Source organism: Perna viridis, chromosome 3, assembly GCF_037379345.1.
Source record: "Perna viridis isolate PV_CMFRI_1.1 ecotype Kerala chromosome 3, ASM3737934v1, whole genome shotgun sequence".
Taxonomy (NCBI): Eukaryota; Metazoa; Mollusca; class Bivalvia; order Mytilida; family Mytilidae; genus Perna; species Perna viridis.
Genome location: NC_142447.1, coordinates 27,190,309 through 27,208,060, shown reverse-complemented (window position 1 = coordinate 27,208,060; position 17,752 = coordinate 27,190,309). Strand labels below are relative to the sequence as shown.

Sequence of the window (17,752 nt, the reverse complement as noted above, 5' to 3'; positions counted from 1 at the left end):
AATCGACCACAGTACATTCATCTCTAACATGAAGCAGAACTTTTCTCTTCTATAGTAATCTAGACTATCGCACTTGAAATTTCTGTGTGTGTTTCTAAAAAAAGACGCTTACAATAACAGCTCAAATTTCTTTTTTGTTGTTTTTCCCTTTACTCTTGATTTTCTGTGCTTGTTCTGTCTGTATATTTGTCATTGTTCTCTGATCGAGTTGCAGATATTGGTTCTACCGCAATGTCTACATAAGAGAAGTGAAATTCGAAAAACTGTACCTTGTAATGACAGGATCAACTAGCACCTTACCGAGGGAATAATAATCATTGTTAATTGACATTGTTCAACAAATCAATAGACATTGTAAGTATTAAAAATATTTGCCCCATATATGGTTGGATATTATCCAAGATAGTTAAACATACATCAAGTTGTACAGCCCGTATAAAGAGTGATTCTATAATAATAATCATCATAATTATGTTTTCACAATAAAACTGTCAGATCTGAAAAATCTTTGCTGTAAGTAATTTTGTACAAAAAAGGTGCAGTTCAAACAAATAAATACATACTGGTTTTAGAAACCAAATCATGAGAATGCAAAAAACATTCGCTTTTGTGATCATACTGCCTAACATGCAGTTGAACAAAATCAGATATTTTGGTAATTAGGAGAGGCATTCGTACCGATAACTAGTACAATAAGACCATTAAAAATATATGGTCGAGATAATAATAAGGGTTATCTATATTATTCATTAATAGGACAGTCTTAAATACATCCTAGATTTGGCGACTATTTTATCTTATCTATCCTAACAAGTATAAGGATTTACAGAAACAGGGAAGTCTCTCTTTTCTTGACCTTCAGAAACATTACAACTGGACTCATTGATAAACACCATGAATTTAATTTTCCCACTTTCTAAGAGCAAGGATTTAGAGTGAAGGAATAGGTCAGCAAGTAGTGGAGCACAATTTGTTCCCATTGGAATGCCGACAGTTTGCTGTAAAACACATCCACCACATTGGACAAATATGTTGTCATTCAAAAATTCAAGCATTTTAAAGGTATATTTGGAAGATACAGTTGGAAGATGATTTAAAGTCTTTTTTTTTTTTTTCCAAAGTACGAGGAACCTTTACCAAGAACTATATATTTGTATCTTGATGTACTAACTTCTTTATTTTTTTTAGCAACAAATATATATTTTTTTCTTCATCAGCATTTTAACTGAGTATGGGGTAGAGAAGTGTAAAGAGTTGAAAAATTATAGGTCTCAATTCTATTGTATTCTGATATTTATTGAATTGAGGGTTTCCATTTAAAAAAATGGTACAGCTAGATACTAATTGCCTGCCATTTAACTGTTTACCCTGTACAGTTGACACCGTTGGTACATGTAAGAATATATTCTGGAAGTTTTGTGACAAATTATTCTACATATCAAATGTGAAAATATCACAATTTGTTTTGATGAAAAAATGCGGCTATGTGTCTTTTATATATATTCAGCATCAATGATATCATCTTCAAATGTCAAAAAGAACAATTGTTGAAATCTGACGAAAGGGTTGTGAATTGGTATTTGACAGAGAAATGATTTTTAAAAATGGTGTTGTTTTAAAATGGGAGAAGCAGATACTCCTTCTGTTTCTTGTGGATTAAAAGATTTCTTCACTCTCGATAGTTAAAATCAAGATTTTTAACATGTTCACTGAAGCTTGCATGTTCAATATCTTGATTTTAACACGAGTGAAGAAATACCTTAATCCAATCGAAACAGAAGGAGAATCAATATTTATTCATGGGAATCAACATTCATAGTTAATAAAAACTTTGTGCATGGAATTTTTAATTTGAGGATTTCATATGAGCATCTACTATTCTTAGTTTCTTTTAATTTTATCTGGAATTTTAATTTGTTAATGGATGAATCAATGAAAACTACAAGACCAGATTCTGCATGAACAAAACTTCTTTCATAATGACCTAGTTGAGTACTGTATTTGAAAGCTGTTTCCTACTTAATTTCCTCAGCCTGGTCTGTTCCCAGACTTTAAAAACTTCTAAATTCCAATAAGATTTCACACAAACACTAACAATACAACACTTCCATTTCAAATTTATTTATCGTGCAGCATCATCAGTTGCAAAATTTTGTTCAATTCATTTCAAAGCTTCACAATGCATGATAGGTCTCCTGAACAATGAAAGAGAATGGTCTGCAAGATCTTTATGCTCATGTTTTTCTCTTGTTAATGAAAAAATAACAGACTATATGGTTTCCATATCAAGTTCACGTATCATCTCCTCTTGTCTTCCTTTTCTTAGCTTTTCCCCCTTCCTGGTGAGATTCTGAAAATGTCCTTCTCCTCTTCATGTCATCTTCCTATAAATGAAACACTGACCATTACTGCTTTTGGTCAATACTATTAAGATAAAAAAAATAAAATGTATTCATCCATGGAATGCGATGCTCATTTGATTTTTTGTTACAGTATTATGAAGCACTCCAAAGTGTTACACAAGACATCATTAGTTTTACTACAATAAACATGGGTAAATATATGAACTTCATGGAATAAACAAGACATTTTCAAAAACCTGCCTGGAAGACTTCAATCATTTATCTTCAAAAACTTTTGCCATTTATCATAAGACATTATATGTGTATTTACACTTCAGGATGCCATTGAGAGAAATAATGTATTTTCCCATTGTTTTCATACTGTGGTCTCCTTCAAGTTATAATGACATCACAATATAAAATTACATTGTTCTCAGATGTCAAAAGGTTACTTGGATACAATCTGGGTCATTTTGAGCAAATTTATATATTATATAGGACAAAAAGTCAACACTGATGTCCTTGTAAAACAGCCTTGTTCTTATGTCACCATTAACTTCAATCAGGTAGTACTAGTGAACTTGTGTTTTCATTTTCCCCTCATTTTTTCTAGAGTTATAACATAATCAGCTATAATATTTGTATATAAAATACTATTAAAGCAAAATAGCAAATAATAAACTTCATCATCACATGCAAAACTATTAATAAATCAATAAGCAATAAGAAAAACTGGAAAATGCTCACTAAATTGACACAGCCAATTCCATATTTGATAACATACACCTTTTGACCTCCATTTTGATTTGGAATGAAGTAGATACAGAAAGATAAAAACCCCTATCACCATTTAGCCTCCACTCAAAGTGGGGGATATAACTAAGTAATAATATCAGTACCTTGTCACTCTTATCACTGCTTTCTGTCCGTCTAGATGGCCTCAGTGACTTGCTCTCTGATGATTGTAACATCAGCTGTGTACTAACATATTGCTAAAACACAATGATTAATAGTAAATATCTTAGTTGTATTAGACACACAATTTTGACCAAAAACTAACTTATGTAGCCTTGAGTTTGAACTATGTTTCAGCATGCCAATGCACTAGTCTGTCCACAAACTGACTATAAAACATAATGGTAGTAAGCAAAGGTACAAAAACAAGGACACCCATCTCACCTGGATTATCTTCCAAACTCTTTTCACATAATTTGCACAATGGAAGAACATCCAAAAATATACACACATGACCAGGATTTTTCCACGATTTTGAAAGCTTTAGTCACTTTCGCACAAGTAAATGAGGATCATTTTAATGGTGTATTTTTCAAAGTAGTATTTGCATCTGACCTAAGATTTTCAGTATCATCTGCTACTTACAGCACTGTGTAGAGACATGAAATAAAACTTAAATGTACATTGCATATGAATAAAGCCAATTATTTTTTCCACTATCACACAAACATGTTTTCCAAACAATACAAAAAGTATACCTGAGGTTTAATTGAAAGAAAAACTCCCCAGCTTTTAAGAATCATCATAAATAGAAATCCCTTAACTCTTATACTTAAAACAGGTACATACTCCCCTGGTGTAATTTTAAATGTTTTTAATATAAAAAAAATAGTTTTCTACATGGCCATCCTTTGTAAAAACACAAAAATATATCTAGGACAGTTTTTTTGTGGAATTGTGATTGCACTGTACTGCAATACAAAGCATGTTAAGTTTTTTTTTAATTGTAGAATTTCAATGTATATTTATGATTTGATCATGAAGATAGTAAATATTTAAGCAATGTATTTACCCATAATATATCTCTCCTTACAAAAGACTGTCATCTTCTACGAGTCTTACCTCAATATGAGTCATTACATCATCATACATCTCTACTGCCATCTTGTGGACGTTATGGTTACAGCTATTGTACATGATAGCGTTTGTAAACATTAGCATCATATCCCGTTGAAACTCCTGCGTTGTCCTCAGTATACCTGCTTCTATGTTCTTTTTAATGGTCGTTAAATCCATTGGTCTGTGGAATAATCAGAAGGAATTCAAGTCAGATCAAGCAATATTTATTTTAGCATTTTTGTCAAGTTAATTGAAGACAAAGCAATTTTAAACAATATACAAAACATACTCAAGTGTTTCATTAAAGGGAGATAAACACTACTAAACTAGACTCGCTGCCAATCAATAGCAAAATTTTCCAATTTAAGCAGAAGTTTTTGCTATTTCAATTTGATGTAATAAGTTTTTAATCATTAGTCAATTCAACACTTATATGATTAAAGGACAAAGGGAATTAACTGTGCAAACATAGTAATGACACCTGTAAAATTGGTATTTATAACTTGGGGTAATGAAATTGTAAAATTGCCATTGGAATACAGGCCTTTATAACAACTTGATAGCATTGCAATCTGCTGCATAGCACTGGAAAAAAACAATACTTCAAAAAAATAAATGAGAAACTGGATCCTAGAATTTTATGCAGGAACCCTACTTATAAGGAAATCATTATAGTCACGTTACCTGTGAACTATACTCAGGTATCCAGGTGCTATTTCATTAGTAACAGGATGTAAGAACACGTTGGCATATCTACAATGAATTATATAATATAATAAAATAGGCTATAATGATTGATTAATTATGGTTTATCATGCTTTGGCCAATATTTCATGCATTTCAGGATGAAAACAACTGACCAATCAAACAGACCCTAGTTTGTACAAGTCTCAACACTGAGCCCCAAAATAGGCTACATGATTAAATGTATTTTTTAAGTACATATAAAATGCTGGGTACTCAACCTCTTCTGGTCATTAAAGAGTTAAAATATTTAGCTGTTACAATGAAACATGATATGGACATTTTGCAATATCAAAAACATGTAAACAAGCTAATGTATTGATTATCTACTAGTAAAAATTAAGAAAATTTTTCTAAGAAATTTAATTAGAATTTTAATGTTGTTTGTTTTCACATTTCAATTTTTAAATTAATTGCCAATAATCTATCAACAAATATATGCAATTAAATCTTAACATATATCTGGATGCTTATTCCATTCAACACATACTTAATATCACATGTCAAAATCTGTATCAACCTGAAACTCCTATATCACCCTAAGGGCCACCATAAAAACATCAATTTCTTATGAAGACAGAACTTCTTGTATTAATGAATACTTACTTATGATTAGCAGCCATTCTCCATACCAACATGATTGATTTCTTCCAGTTTTTATGGGCTTTATCATCCTCCGTGTCACTACTACAAAATATAATAGTCAACTTATATAGACATTCACAAGTTTATGAGACTAACATCTTTTAAGTATGGGTATAAATATACAACATGTATATATCTTCATGCACTTAACTAGACCTGTACCTTTTTACACAACTAATGGACAAAATACCTTACTGGCAAACACAGAAAAAAACTGCAAAGCGGAATTTCCTAATTTTAAAACCAGAAACAGTCATGGCAATTAAAAAATCAGCATTTACATTTATCTTTTGGTAAAAAATTGGCAACTACACAAATTTCTTTCTTATTCCTTACAACATATTTCAATGGCCAAAAATCAAAAGACTTATGCTAAAATAGTAAGGCTTGGCAGCTCTGGTTGTAAGAAACAATGGCTTTTATAATCTTTGATTTTTTTTTATTTCTTCGTTAGCAGTTTATTTTTTTTTATCTACATATCAGGTTACCTGAATCCTTTTATTTTAACAGGGAGTTAGGATAATCAATATCTATGATTACATCTATAAGGCCTTAATCTTAACTAAAAACTTTGAGATTGTGGCCTGCATTACTAAGGCTAATAAAAATAAAAAAAATAATAAATTTATTGTAGAGACAGCCATACCAATGAGATAGTGGACTGTTAGGTATGGATTCGGAGAATGTTGCTGTGACTGATGTATTTGCTACAGAGGCAGACCCTATAGCAGTATCATCACTTTCCTGTCCATCATCATCTGATGTCTCACCATCTGATAACTGGGAACTTATATCCTCTTTTTTATCTTCTTCCTGTAAAATAAGTTCAGGTAGACAAAGCCATATACTAAAGAGAAAAACTTAAGTTTTCTTTAGTACCAAAGACACCAAACAATAACATCTGAAGTATAAATCTATCTACTTTCATGTGGAAGTTATATCATTGACAAACCACAACTGTAGTTTTTCTTTTTTTGATTTTTTTAGACACATATTTATCAATGTGTGTGTTAAAGTTTTTTCTGAACAAGTCCTTGTACTTTAAACATTGTTCATATATTGTATTCAGATTTCAGTAAAGCAGCCAACTTATGTACCTGTCTAAATGCATGCCTATTTAAAAAGTAGAAGCCATAAAAACAAATTTGACTTTTGACTGTTTGTATTTAAGGAATGACTGTTATATTTTTTCAGTCTATGAAGAAATAACCTTAATCATGTGGTCTACCATTGGCATTGAGGTTATTTCAAATAGACTGAAAAAATATAACAGTCATTCCTTATAACTTTTTTAGTATCAAAATTCAACAAATAAATCATTAAAAAAAGGTTAATGACTTCACAGTCACATTACAAAATTTAGTCCATGAGATGACAGACAAAATTTCTTATCCAATCAGAAAGCGTGTTACATCTGAAAATAAATTATATCAATTTATTACTTACAGTAACAGATTTCTTATTTCTTGTCGAGGAACGTCTACCACTTCCCTTTCCATTTCTGCCACCTAGATTTATGATCAACTTACCATTAAAACAAGGACAAGCTTAGATGTCATCCAGTAATACACAAAAAAAAGATACAAAAACAGATTTTGTTTCCTTTCTAACTTTCTTCTAACTGCTCATTGTTCACATGTCTTACTATCTTTTAACATACTAGGCCATCAGGCTGGCTTTTTTTAATTTTTATGTCAGTTCAAAAAGACTCATTGAGCTCATGTTAGTTTTTTACATGAACCAAACTTATTAAGCAAATTGACTTGACTTGAGTAGACTTGACTTGAAAACTATTTTGTATATTAACAAAAACTATACACATGTATTTACTAATTTTTAGTATAGAGATTAAAGACCAGTGATTGAAATAAGGGTATACCTCTTTTACTTGTGTTTAATACTCTATCCCCTTCACTCATTTTAGATGATTCACTGCTGGCCGGGGAAGATGGTTCTTGATTTACATTGATGGAGATTTCATCATCAACATTGATAAAAGTAGAATTTGTATTGGTATCAACAGGTGCTTGACTCTCAGTCTGTAAAATTATAAAACAATTTAATATCATGCAATTTATAGCATCTACTATTTTGATCTCACTCACAATTATCATTTTTAATAATAATAGGATTAAAGTGCACCATACAAGTAGTACACATAGATAAAAGTTACAACTTTTGTTTTAATTTCAAAAGCTCAGTTTGGTGCTGTTTAAATTTTCAAAGAAACATACAGATACCTTGATATCATTTTCAAGTTTATAACACAGAATTGCCTTTTCCTATTTTTTTTTTTTGTATAAGAAACATTATAAAACCCTACCCAGTTACCAGTTCCAAAAATACAAATATGATTATCTTAATAAAATAGATTTCAATGACTTATAAAAGCTTCTGTATCAGTGAATGAAACATGTTGACCATTGAAGTTTTTTAATTAATTTTATGTCAGTCTAAAGCTCAATATTTTTTTCGAAGTATAATATGTATGATATGCATAAATTTAAATTAATTAATTCATTTCTAATTCTGTTACTTAGTAAATACAACTGTGAACTGAATACTAGTCACCTTACCACTAATAATAAAATATGTATCCTAAGATGTATGACATGCATTGTCTATTTTAAATCTTTTTGCCTGTCTATTCTTTCAGAACAATTTACATTTTTCTACCAAATAAGAATCTATGGCTGATTAATTCATTTTTTTTTTCTTACCTCTTCTTTTACAACAGTGGCTTTATCAACCTCAGTAGTTTCTTTCTTGTCAGGGACTGTATTTTCTACTACAGGTTTGGTTTCTTCAACATCATCTTCAATTTTTACTTGAATATCTGAAAAACGCATGTGTGCATTTTGTTAGGAATTTCAATCTCAAAGCTTGCTTCATAAAATTAATATACAAGTGCTATGGTTTTCATTATATCAATGACAAATTCTGACATTTCTGCATTTCTGCCCACAATAAGCTACAGGTTCCCTAACCTTTCATCTCTATCCCTGACTGGCATCCACAGATTTCCTGTTATCATCACTTACCCTGACTGGCATCCACAGGTTCAAGTTTAATGACTGTTTCTGTCTCTGCTTTGTCAATACTCTGCCTCTGTGCCTTTTTCAAAACTGGAATGGTACCTGTGTTAATGGAGGTTTTTTACAGTTTTAATATTTACATCACTAACGTTGAAGATGTTCAGGAGACAGAGTTGGTCCATTGATTGAATATAAATCCCCTGATGAACATGATGATTTAGATGGAGATTGAACTTTCTTATTCTAAATCACTTTTTCAATTGCCTAAGGAAGTTAAAACAGGTGATATTGTCATTAATACACTTTCATATGTGCTAGCTTACAAGTTCATTCTTGAAAACCCCTACCATGAAGGAACTTAATTCAACCCATTATTCTGAATTTGCTTTTCTTTAATCTACAAATGTATGTATCAAGTTGACACTAAAACTGCATTTCAATCATGTGTTTTTACATATACATTGTACATCTTTAACATAAAAAAATAGGCTTTAGAAGTGAATATACTGGTTTAAAACTGAACATTAAATATCATTTTCATGATAATTTTGAATCATGATTAACTAAATGCTTTAATCAAGCTTTCTTGATTGATTGATTATGATTTGAAGTCTTATGACAGATATTTCATGCATTTCAGGTTGAGAATGATTGACCAATTGAACAGACGCTGCTAGTTCAAAACACTGTGCTGGTTTTTCATTGTGCAAGTTCACAAAAGCAACGACCTGCAGGAAGGCATACCATCCCACTCTGACACACTATTCAGACAACTAGTCATCACTCTATCTGCAGGCTTTGCATTGCAAAGAATTAATGACTAACAATTTTAAAGTCATTGGTGTGATTAGGTCATGGTTCAAAGCTACGACCTCTGGCATTCAGGGCAAGCATGATACTAATAGACAATCAAGGCATTTTCAAGCTTTCTTGAGTAAGTACATTTGGCTTCACACCAGTGATCCATAATAATAGTTTCCATACTTGGTTTATCAAATACATCTCCTGGAGAAGTAGTTTACATACTTGGCTTATCAAATACATCTCCTGGAGTAGTAGTGTCATTCGGTTTGACTGGTGGTGTTTTTGTTGGTGCTGATGGTTGATCTTTTGCTTCAGCTTTCTGCAAAGAATATAAAATACATAATATACATTAAAAAAATCGTCAATATAAAATAAAAGCAAACTTACATAATATTCTTAGTAGGCTTAAAACAGTGTTCCCCAAAAGTATACGTAACTTTATTTTGTACATATACTGTATTTTCCGTATTATAAGTACATGTAGATATTTTTTTTTCAGCAAAGTGTCAGCATCGACTTATCGTGCACTTTGACTTACATAAGGATTTTTCAAGAAAAAATGTTCATCTACAATGCATTTCATCAGATTTGTTTAATTCACTTTTGATTGCTTGAATTCAAAATTTTTAATAAACTGGAATCAACGAAAGTCGTCACTCAAAAAGTCAAATCGGCGATTGAATTGAAATATTATTGATCATTGCCGCTATCCTTTATGAATGAATTTGATGATGTTAATAAAAACTTTGTAACTTATAATATATATAAACAAACTCTAGAAGATATGTTAACAAAACTCTTTGTAACTGGAAAGACGATATCGAGTGTTCTGAAGTTATCGGTCCTTTAATATGCAAATTAATACCCATTTACGGTATGTCACGTGGCTCAAATTATAATTAGTTAAGGTGTTATCTAAGTGGCTAATTGCAACCAAATTTGCAGGAATCAATTATTTTTTTATTGTATTTCGTAATATCAGGTAATATTATTTATTAATTACCGCTCATAATTATGACCATTTCATCCAACGAATTTTCCGCTTATTTCACACATGGGTGCCCACGTTTGACATGTTTACGATTTCGTACACCTGATGTTCTAAGGCTTCAGAACCATTGACATGCCATTCAATAAAAATAATTGAACTCGCCAACATAGTACACTTTAACATAAACACAATTATTAATTTAATTCAGAAATATTATACTTAGTAACATCTCTGGAATAATATGCTGTTGAAAACATATGGCTAAACTCAGATCTCCGCTGACACCTACGATATAAATGCACACGTCTGATCTTTGACTTATCTGCCGAATTCAACTTACCTATGATTTTTTCGTCAATTTTGGTCAAAATTAGGCAATTTGACTTATACTCCACATCGACTTATAGTCCAGAAAATATGGTAGTATATATGTGTAGTCCTTTGCCTTGGAATAATATGTTTCACAGTAAAAATAATAAAGCAGGGGTATAAAACACAGACGACATTTTTTACCTGTTTTAATTTTTGTAAATGTTCAAACGATGACTTGTCACTCTGTAGAAGTGTAGACAGAACAGGTAAGGGTGAGGTAGGGGGTGTTTCCTTAGAGTCTGTAGATATACCTTGTATATCTAGTGTTAAAGGCTTACTAACAGGTACACTGATCTCCTGGGATTCAGTCTGTTAGAAAAATAAAACAGGTAAAACACATCTTGTGAAAAAAAATAACAATAAAATTACTCATGTAAAATGAATAATTACACCATAAATATATTTTAAAGTGTATGTTAATAAGTAACAGATTCGTTGCAATAATACGTTTTTGTTGTTGGCACAAATTATCTATTCACTGGCACAATGAACAAGTTTATATTGTATGGCAATATTAAATGAAATTGTTGTTTCTATACATATGTGTATACATAAAGTTATATTTGCAACAGCTTATTTGAGATTTACACAATAAAGACATATTCTTATCTTATCTAATGTATGTAATACTAATATAACTCTTTATTATTATGTGAATTAGAAAATAAAAGTATTTGTCCTTATATTTTGTAATCATGATTAATGAAGACAAACAATTACCACAGATTGGGTCAGTACTGTAGCATCTATTATAGCATCCTGGTTACTGTCTTCAGATATAACATCTGGTACACTCGACCTGGAGTTTTCTGTGGTAAAATAATTACACACATATGTAACATGTACATATTGGCTATTTCATCTGTAATGCACTCTGCAGCAAATTTTAAGGTTCAACTTGTTAGAATTTAGACTAAATCTTTGTAGTTATAATTTCTCGGTCAAGTAAAGGAAATGCTTACACATATGCATCAAATTGTTCTTATTCTGGTTAATATTTAAAATGTTATGCCGAAATAAGATAACATTGTATAAATCTTAATAAATTTCTGAGACTTAAAAAAAATGTACTCTAAATGGTAGCATGATGACTGGACAGTTAAAACTGATAAATACTTAGACAATTTAGCGTTTAAAGAAAATGCAACTGTGATGTCAAAATGACTAATTCAGAGGGTTTAAAAGTAGTATAAGAAACATAACACTAGGGTCAAATATTTCTTTGGAGATATTTCCGTAAGTTGTCATAAAGTCTCAGTTGAATTATTTACTAGCCCATTTGGGCTATTGTGTAAGTTTTATTAACAGTCCACAATTAGACTAGTTAAATAATTCCCTTGGTACCCATATTGGATCATTAAATGGTGATTCTTGTACAAGGCTAAATGAATTTTTCACTACTTAGTATACTGCTATAAGAAAGCTAGCATCAAACTCAGATTTACCAGAGACAACTGTGGTCCTTTTCACAAAAAATCGTAAGTGTAAAATTAGTCATAAGTTATGACGTCTTAGTAAATCAAAGTATTGTGACATCATAACTTGCGACTAATTTTACACTTACAATTTTTTGTGAAAAGGACCACTGGTTCTTGTGAAATAAGTAAAATAATCTTACCATCATCTTGTTCTACTGATACGGAAGCTTCTTCTTTCGCTAAAGCTGCTTCTTTTTCTAACTTTTCTCTAAAATAATTTATAGTCAGATAAAATAAAGAGTGAAACAAGTAAGTAAACAGTTCAATGGAAATACAGACAATGACAAGAATTCTATTAATAGAAAATTAATGACACTCTCATTGACAGATGTCATAGAATGACAATGTTTTTCTTTCCAGGTACTTAAACTAAGAAATTAAGATAACAGGATCTAATTGATATCAACAGCAGAAATACAGATCAAGTGACAAGAATAGATCTCTACCAATAACTGTTTTTCTTAACAATCACATACTTTTGCATTTGTTGCCATACTTCAGGAAGTTTATCATCCCACTGCCCTGCCTTAATACACTCTAAATCTCTCTTCAGTTTTCTGTGAATAATAAAAAAAAAATAGATTGATCAATCATTTTATAATTTGCAATAAAAGTTAATAGGAACAATTTGTATAAACAAAATACTTTCGATAAAAGTAAGATAATTTAAGTAGCAGTCTTTGTAAGAATCATGCAAAATCTGAAAAATGTTGATACACCCCAAAAAAGGCTACATATTTTTATTTTTGTAATTAAGTTGTTTTATGGGCCTATACTATGAAATGGGTAATTATTCATTCAAATCTACCTCCTCTTAATCAACATTAAAAATCTGATAGATTCTATTGTATTTGAGTGTCGTTTACAGAGTTATCTCCCTTAATTTTGAATTCTTCAGTGCATTCTATACATTTTTGATCTCCTACGGGTTATACAAAAAACCAAATGTTAACTTCTGTTTACTAAAGCATTTTAAACATAATATAAAAAATAAAAATATGTAGGCTTTCCAATCATGTATCACATTTTGCACAATTCTTAGCTTGAGTGCTACTTAATAAGCTTGCCTGTTTCAAGTATGGGTTATTGTTTATGCAGATTAAGATCATTGTTGATTTTTATCAACTGTATGTTTCTTCTATGATAAGTCCTTCCTTGATTCTTTTGGACCTATTTAACATCAGTTAAAAAATCAGTTTTTTTTCTTTCCCACTTTTCTTAAACTAGTAAAAGTATTTTACCAAATGACTCAAATAACTGAAGCATAAACTTAACTGTATCCATAAAAAAAAACAACCATCTTACTTGTATCTCTGTTGATATTCAACAACAGATTTTTTCAATTCTTCAGCCCTATCTACAGCTAGTTGTCTGATGATCTGTAATTGTGGTGTTTCTATTTCACCTCTGTCTCCTCTCTTCCTTCTGAAAAACAGGAAGCAATAGAATCCTATTTTATGAAACATTCACACTCTTTTCCTTAACAAGGTTTAAAATTAAGTCATGAATCAAATTAAATAATGTTTAAAAAACACCTAAGACAGATCCAGGATCAAGATGATGTGTTTTAATTTTATTTCAATGGTACCATTTATATTCAGTATTATAGTATTATTGCGTAAGGTTTTCCATATTGGCTGAGTTATTGGACTTCAGCTGGCCATACTGGACTTCAGCTATTCCTCAGTCCAATATGGCTAGCCTCGAAACAACAACTCAGCCAATATGGAAAACCTTACACAATTACAATTTTATTGACTAATTTATTAGTCATAATGGACTAAGCCGATATGGATTTTAATCAGGTCAATATAACATAATGGACAGTTATAAGCCGTATTGGGCAGCTGAATCCAGTATTGGATGGCTAAATCCTGTATTGGTGCACTTCTGTATTTTGTATTTCATTAACATTTTTGATCATATTTAAGGTAAAATTTGAAAGTTAGTCAATAAATTTCCATGTGGTCAGTATAATAATATTAAATGTTTCTATAGAATGTTATTTAATGCTCATACTTTTATATAATACAGTTCTAACTTTGTTCAAAATTAAGAAGCAAAACCACCAATGTCATAGGATAATATAAAACAGAACTAATTCTGAGTATAATTTAATTTTTTAGGCAGTGTGAGGAAACTACAACACCCACTATCAAATATTTACTGTAGGATAATACTAGACACATGTAACTTACTTGGGTGTTTCAACTTTTTCTAGTAAATCTGTATATTGAAGTGCACAATTCTGAAAATAGGAAAATAGTTGTCATGATTATAGGCTACAACTATCTGACATTTGATGTACAATATTCAGTTACCTAGGTAGAAAACTAGGCTTACAGGGTACCATCTATGCTAAGTGAGTACTTAAGCACACCAAACCTAATTCCTTAATGCCACAATTCATACACATTTGGATAAAACTATGATTAAATATTGCAATTGTTTGAGTTCATCTAATATGCGTTTTGATAGAAGTAAAGCTAAAAACAAAAGTTTTAAATAAAAAACAGCTATGACGGAAATAATTTCATAACCATCTGCAGGCACAGAGTACATAAAAAGACAGTACTGTAACCCTCTATTTTAAGCTAGATTGAGCACTGTTGATAAACCACATAAAAATCTAAAACAAATGACTCCTTAAACTTTACTTTAATAAAACATTTTGGCACATTTCCCTATCTAAAACTGCTTTCATATTTTTATGAAATATGGTAAAAAAGTAACATACCGGTAATCAAAGACAATTTGGAAATAATTTCTCATTGGATATCATTTTTCAATAAAAATTTCATATTGTGCATTTATACTATGTAAAATATTTTTTTACAGTACCTACACTGGATACATAACTACATATTTCAATTTACGATTTAGTGTAAATCCTATAAGGAAATGGAGCCTTCTGAATATCAATTAGTCCCTACAAAGCACACTTTAATAATTAACATCATACCTTTTGTGAGAACCATTCTGGAGATCTGTTCTTCTCCCCAAATGGCTTTATGGCTCTGCTCACAGACACCCTGAATAACATAATACAAGTATGTTAGGCTGTTCCCTTTATCATGTACAATATTGAGGATACTTGTAGGACAAGCTTACAAAGTGGGAATATGACCTACATTAATCTGAATCGGCAATGAATGGAAATGTTCATAATTTTTTAATTTATGTTTACACATGCATGCAATTTCTATCCTATTTTTTCCAATGAAGTTATTATTGTTTGTTTCAAATGTTACTAGCTTCTACAATCAAAAGTAGAGTAGGTTGGGTAATTGTGATATAATGACATAAGTCTAAATTATCCTAAGCCCAGTTCCTAGGTCCCTTAATAATATTATGAATGTACAAATATATTTTGGAAGAAACGTCTGTCAAATCTGAAAAAAAATCCATCAGTCCAAATTTCATTTGCCTTTCGATGGATTTCATGTATTTACATGTAAATGTAAAGAAAGTAGATGTGATGGTTAGAGTATCAAGACTAGTCAGTAATAATTTGTTGTGGTTTTTTTTGTTACTTACATATACATTTTTTAATGTTTTATTCTTTTTATTCAAACCTCCCTTTCCTTTCTGTTTTATGTTTTTATGTGAAGCAGTCAGTAAATTTCTAAATTTATAATCTTTATATTTACCAGTTTTGATCTCCACTTCTTAAGACAGAACAAGCTAAGGCTAGTTTCTCTCTTGTTGACCAGTTGTCCAGTGGTCCATGAAGCTTAAATTCTGTTAAAAAAGTTAACTGTTGAGATACAAAATCTATACAATACATGTATATCAATGTATTGTGTAAAATATACAATTAAGGAAATAATTGAAATGTTTCATAAGAAAAAAATGCAAATAAAATCAACAAATTTTGAACAAATGTTTGACAGGATAGGTATTAAACTACTGCTGAATTGCACTTCTGAAAAGTGGAAATAACAATTCATATTCAGTATACTGACCCCTGAGAAATCAACAAGCACTGAATTTCAATATTAGGGAATAAAAAACAATTTTTTTATTCTACATGTACTTGTGAACACTCTTTTTTTTTCAATTACAATGTACATTTTGTACTAATAAAAAAAGATTGAATGTAGATGTAAAAAGATTTGCTGAAGACTTTGTTAAAAAAATAATGTCAGAACTGTAATCATGGAATGGATAGGCCTTATAAAATTGTTGAGTTTCCTTGAACTCAAACACCTTGCCTTTACTTTTTTTATTAATAAAAAAATGACAACTTGCTGTCCCATTTTGAATCACAGGCTTCATCAGTTGACTTAATTTTTCTCAATATGCCAATTTTTGAACAGATAGTTATTTACAGCAGCTTCTGTTGAATAAATTTTGTACAAAAACTTACATAGATCAGCTAAAATTCACTAAAATCAAAGTACATGTGTATTTTCTTCACAACGATTGAAGCCATATCTGATAAGAAAAATTAATCATGCAATTTGACTCCGAAAAAACACAAATTTCCTGGATGCCTTTTGGTTTACATTTGAAAAATATAAATAAAAATTTGACCTACCAAATTAATGAACTCTTGGTGATGTGATCAGAAACACAACACTTTTTTCCTTGGCCACTATAGACTAGAATCTGTGGCATCATTTTGAATTTCACATATGTACAAAGTATATTGTATCTTTAGAGTAAAGTATGATGCCAATTCAGCTGAACTGCTACAGGGGCAGATCAAAGACAGTCTGTAGGTGTGAAAATTTCCTCATCATACAATGAAGGCTCATAAACTGCCCTTACAATTATTGTTTTATTTTTTCACAGTGTGTTAAAATTATGTCTTTTTGATTCATACAAAATGTAACTTGCTTCTACTTTTTTTTCTTTATTCAAGCTAAACATTGTAGTTCCCCATAACAATCAAGAATTCAGCAAAAATGTGAGTTTTAGTTTATTTTTGAAATATGAAGTGGGTGCAAGTTGCATACTTTGTCAAAAGTAAAGATAAAGGTACATGTAAATTATATTTTATATCAGCAAATTTGCAATCAGTCATGGGTGAAACCCCCAAGCTAGGGTACGTGCCTGGAATCCTGGACCGATGTGGGACTCGAACCCAAATCAGTATTTTTCTTTTTTTTTATTAAACAATTGCCTGTGGCTGTGCCTGTTACTGTGTGGTGGTATCATGATTCTCCATGAAAACTGCCACGGATAAATAATGCAAAACGAAGTGACAAAGAGTTCAATTACAGAAAGCATTTTGAGATAATGGATCAGTAATAACTGTAATATTAAATTAAACAACTCACTTGTTGTGCTTGCCATTTTGTGGGAAATGTAAATTCATGCTATCAAATTCCGATCTGATGCCAGATTTCATGATTTTGAAATGTTTAATAAAAACAACTTAAAATCTTTTGATAATAAAAACAAAAAGCATTCAATTTTGTTGTTATACAAATCTCTTAAAATACCGGTAGTTGGTATTTATATTTTTTCTGTGGAAAACCT

The 17,752-nt window shown here is 30.6% G+C and overlaps 1 protein-coding gene across 1 annotated transcript; it reads right to left on the bottom strand.

The window, feature by feature from the left end:
• Positions 1-2,105: 2,105 nt before the first annotated feature.
• LOC148621671 (bromodomain-containing protein 8-like) lies at positions 2,106-17,594 on the bottom strand. The gene is made up of 20 exons (XM_088576291.1): positions 17,551-17,594; positions 15,916-16,006; positions 15,228-15,297; positions 14,464-14,513; positions 13,571-13,690; positions 12,742-12,822; positions 12,406-12,473; positions 11,508-11,596; positions 10,929-11,096; positions 9,647-9,743; positions 8,627-8,722; positions 8,306-8,421; positions 7,465-7,624; positions 7,032-7,093; positions 6,232-6,398; positions 5,547-5,627; positions 4,881-4,949; positions 4,200-4,377; positions 3,242-3,334; positions 2,106-2,384 (listed from the first exon to the last, which is right to left on the bottom strand). Exons 1-20 carry the CDS (start codon positions 17,564-17,566, stop codon positions 2,292-2,294), a joined length of 1,965 nt encoding a protein of 654 aa, XP_088432417.1. The 5' UTR covers positions 17,567-17,594; the 3' UTR covers positions 2,106-2,291.
• Between the last annotated feature and the right edge of the window lie 158 nt (positions 17,595-17,752).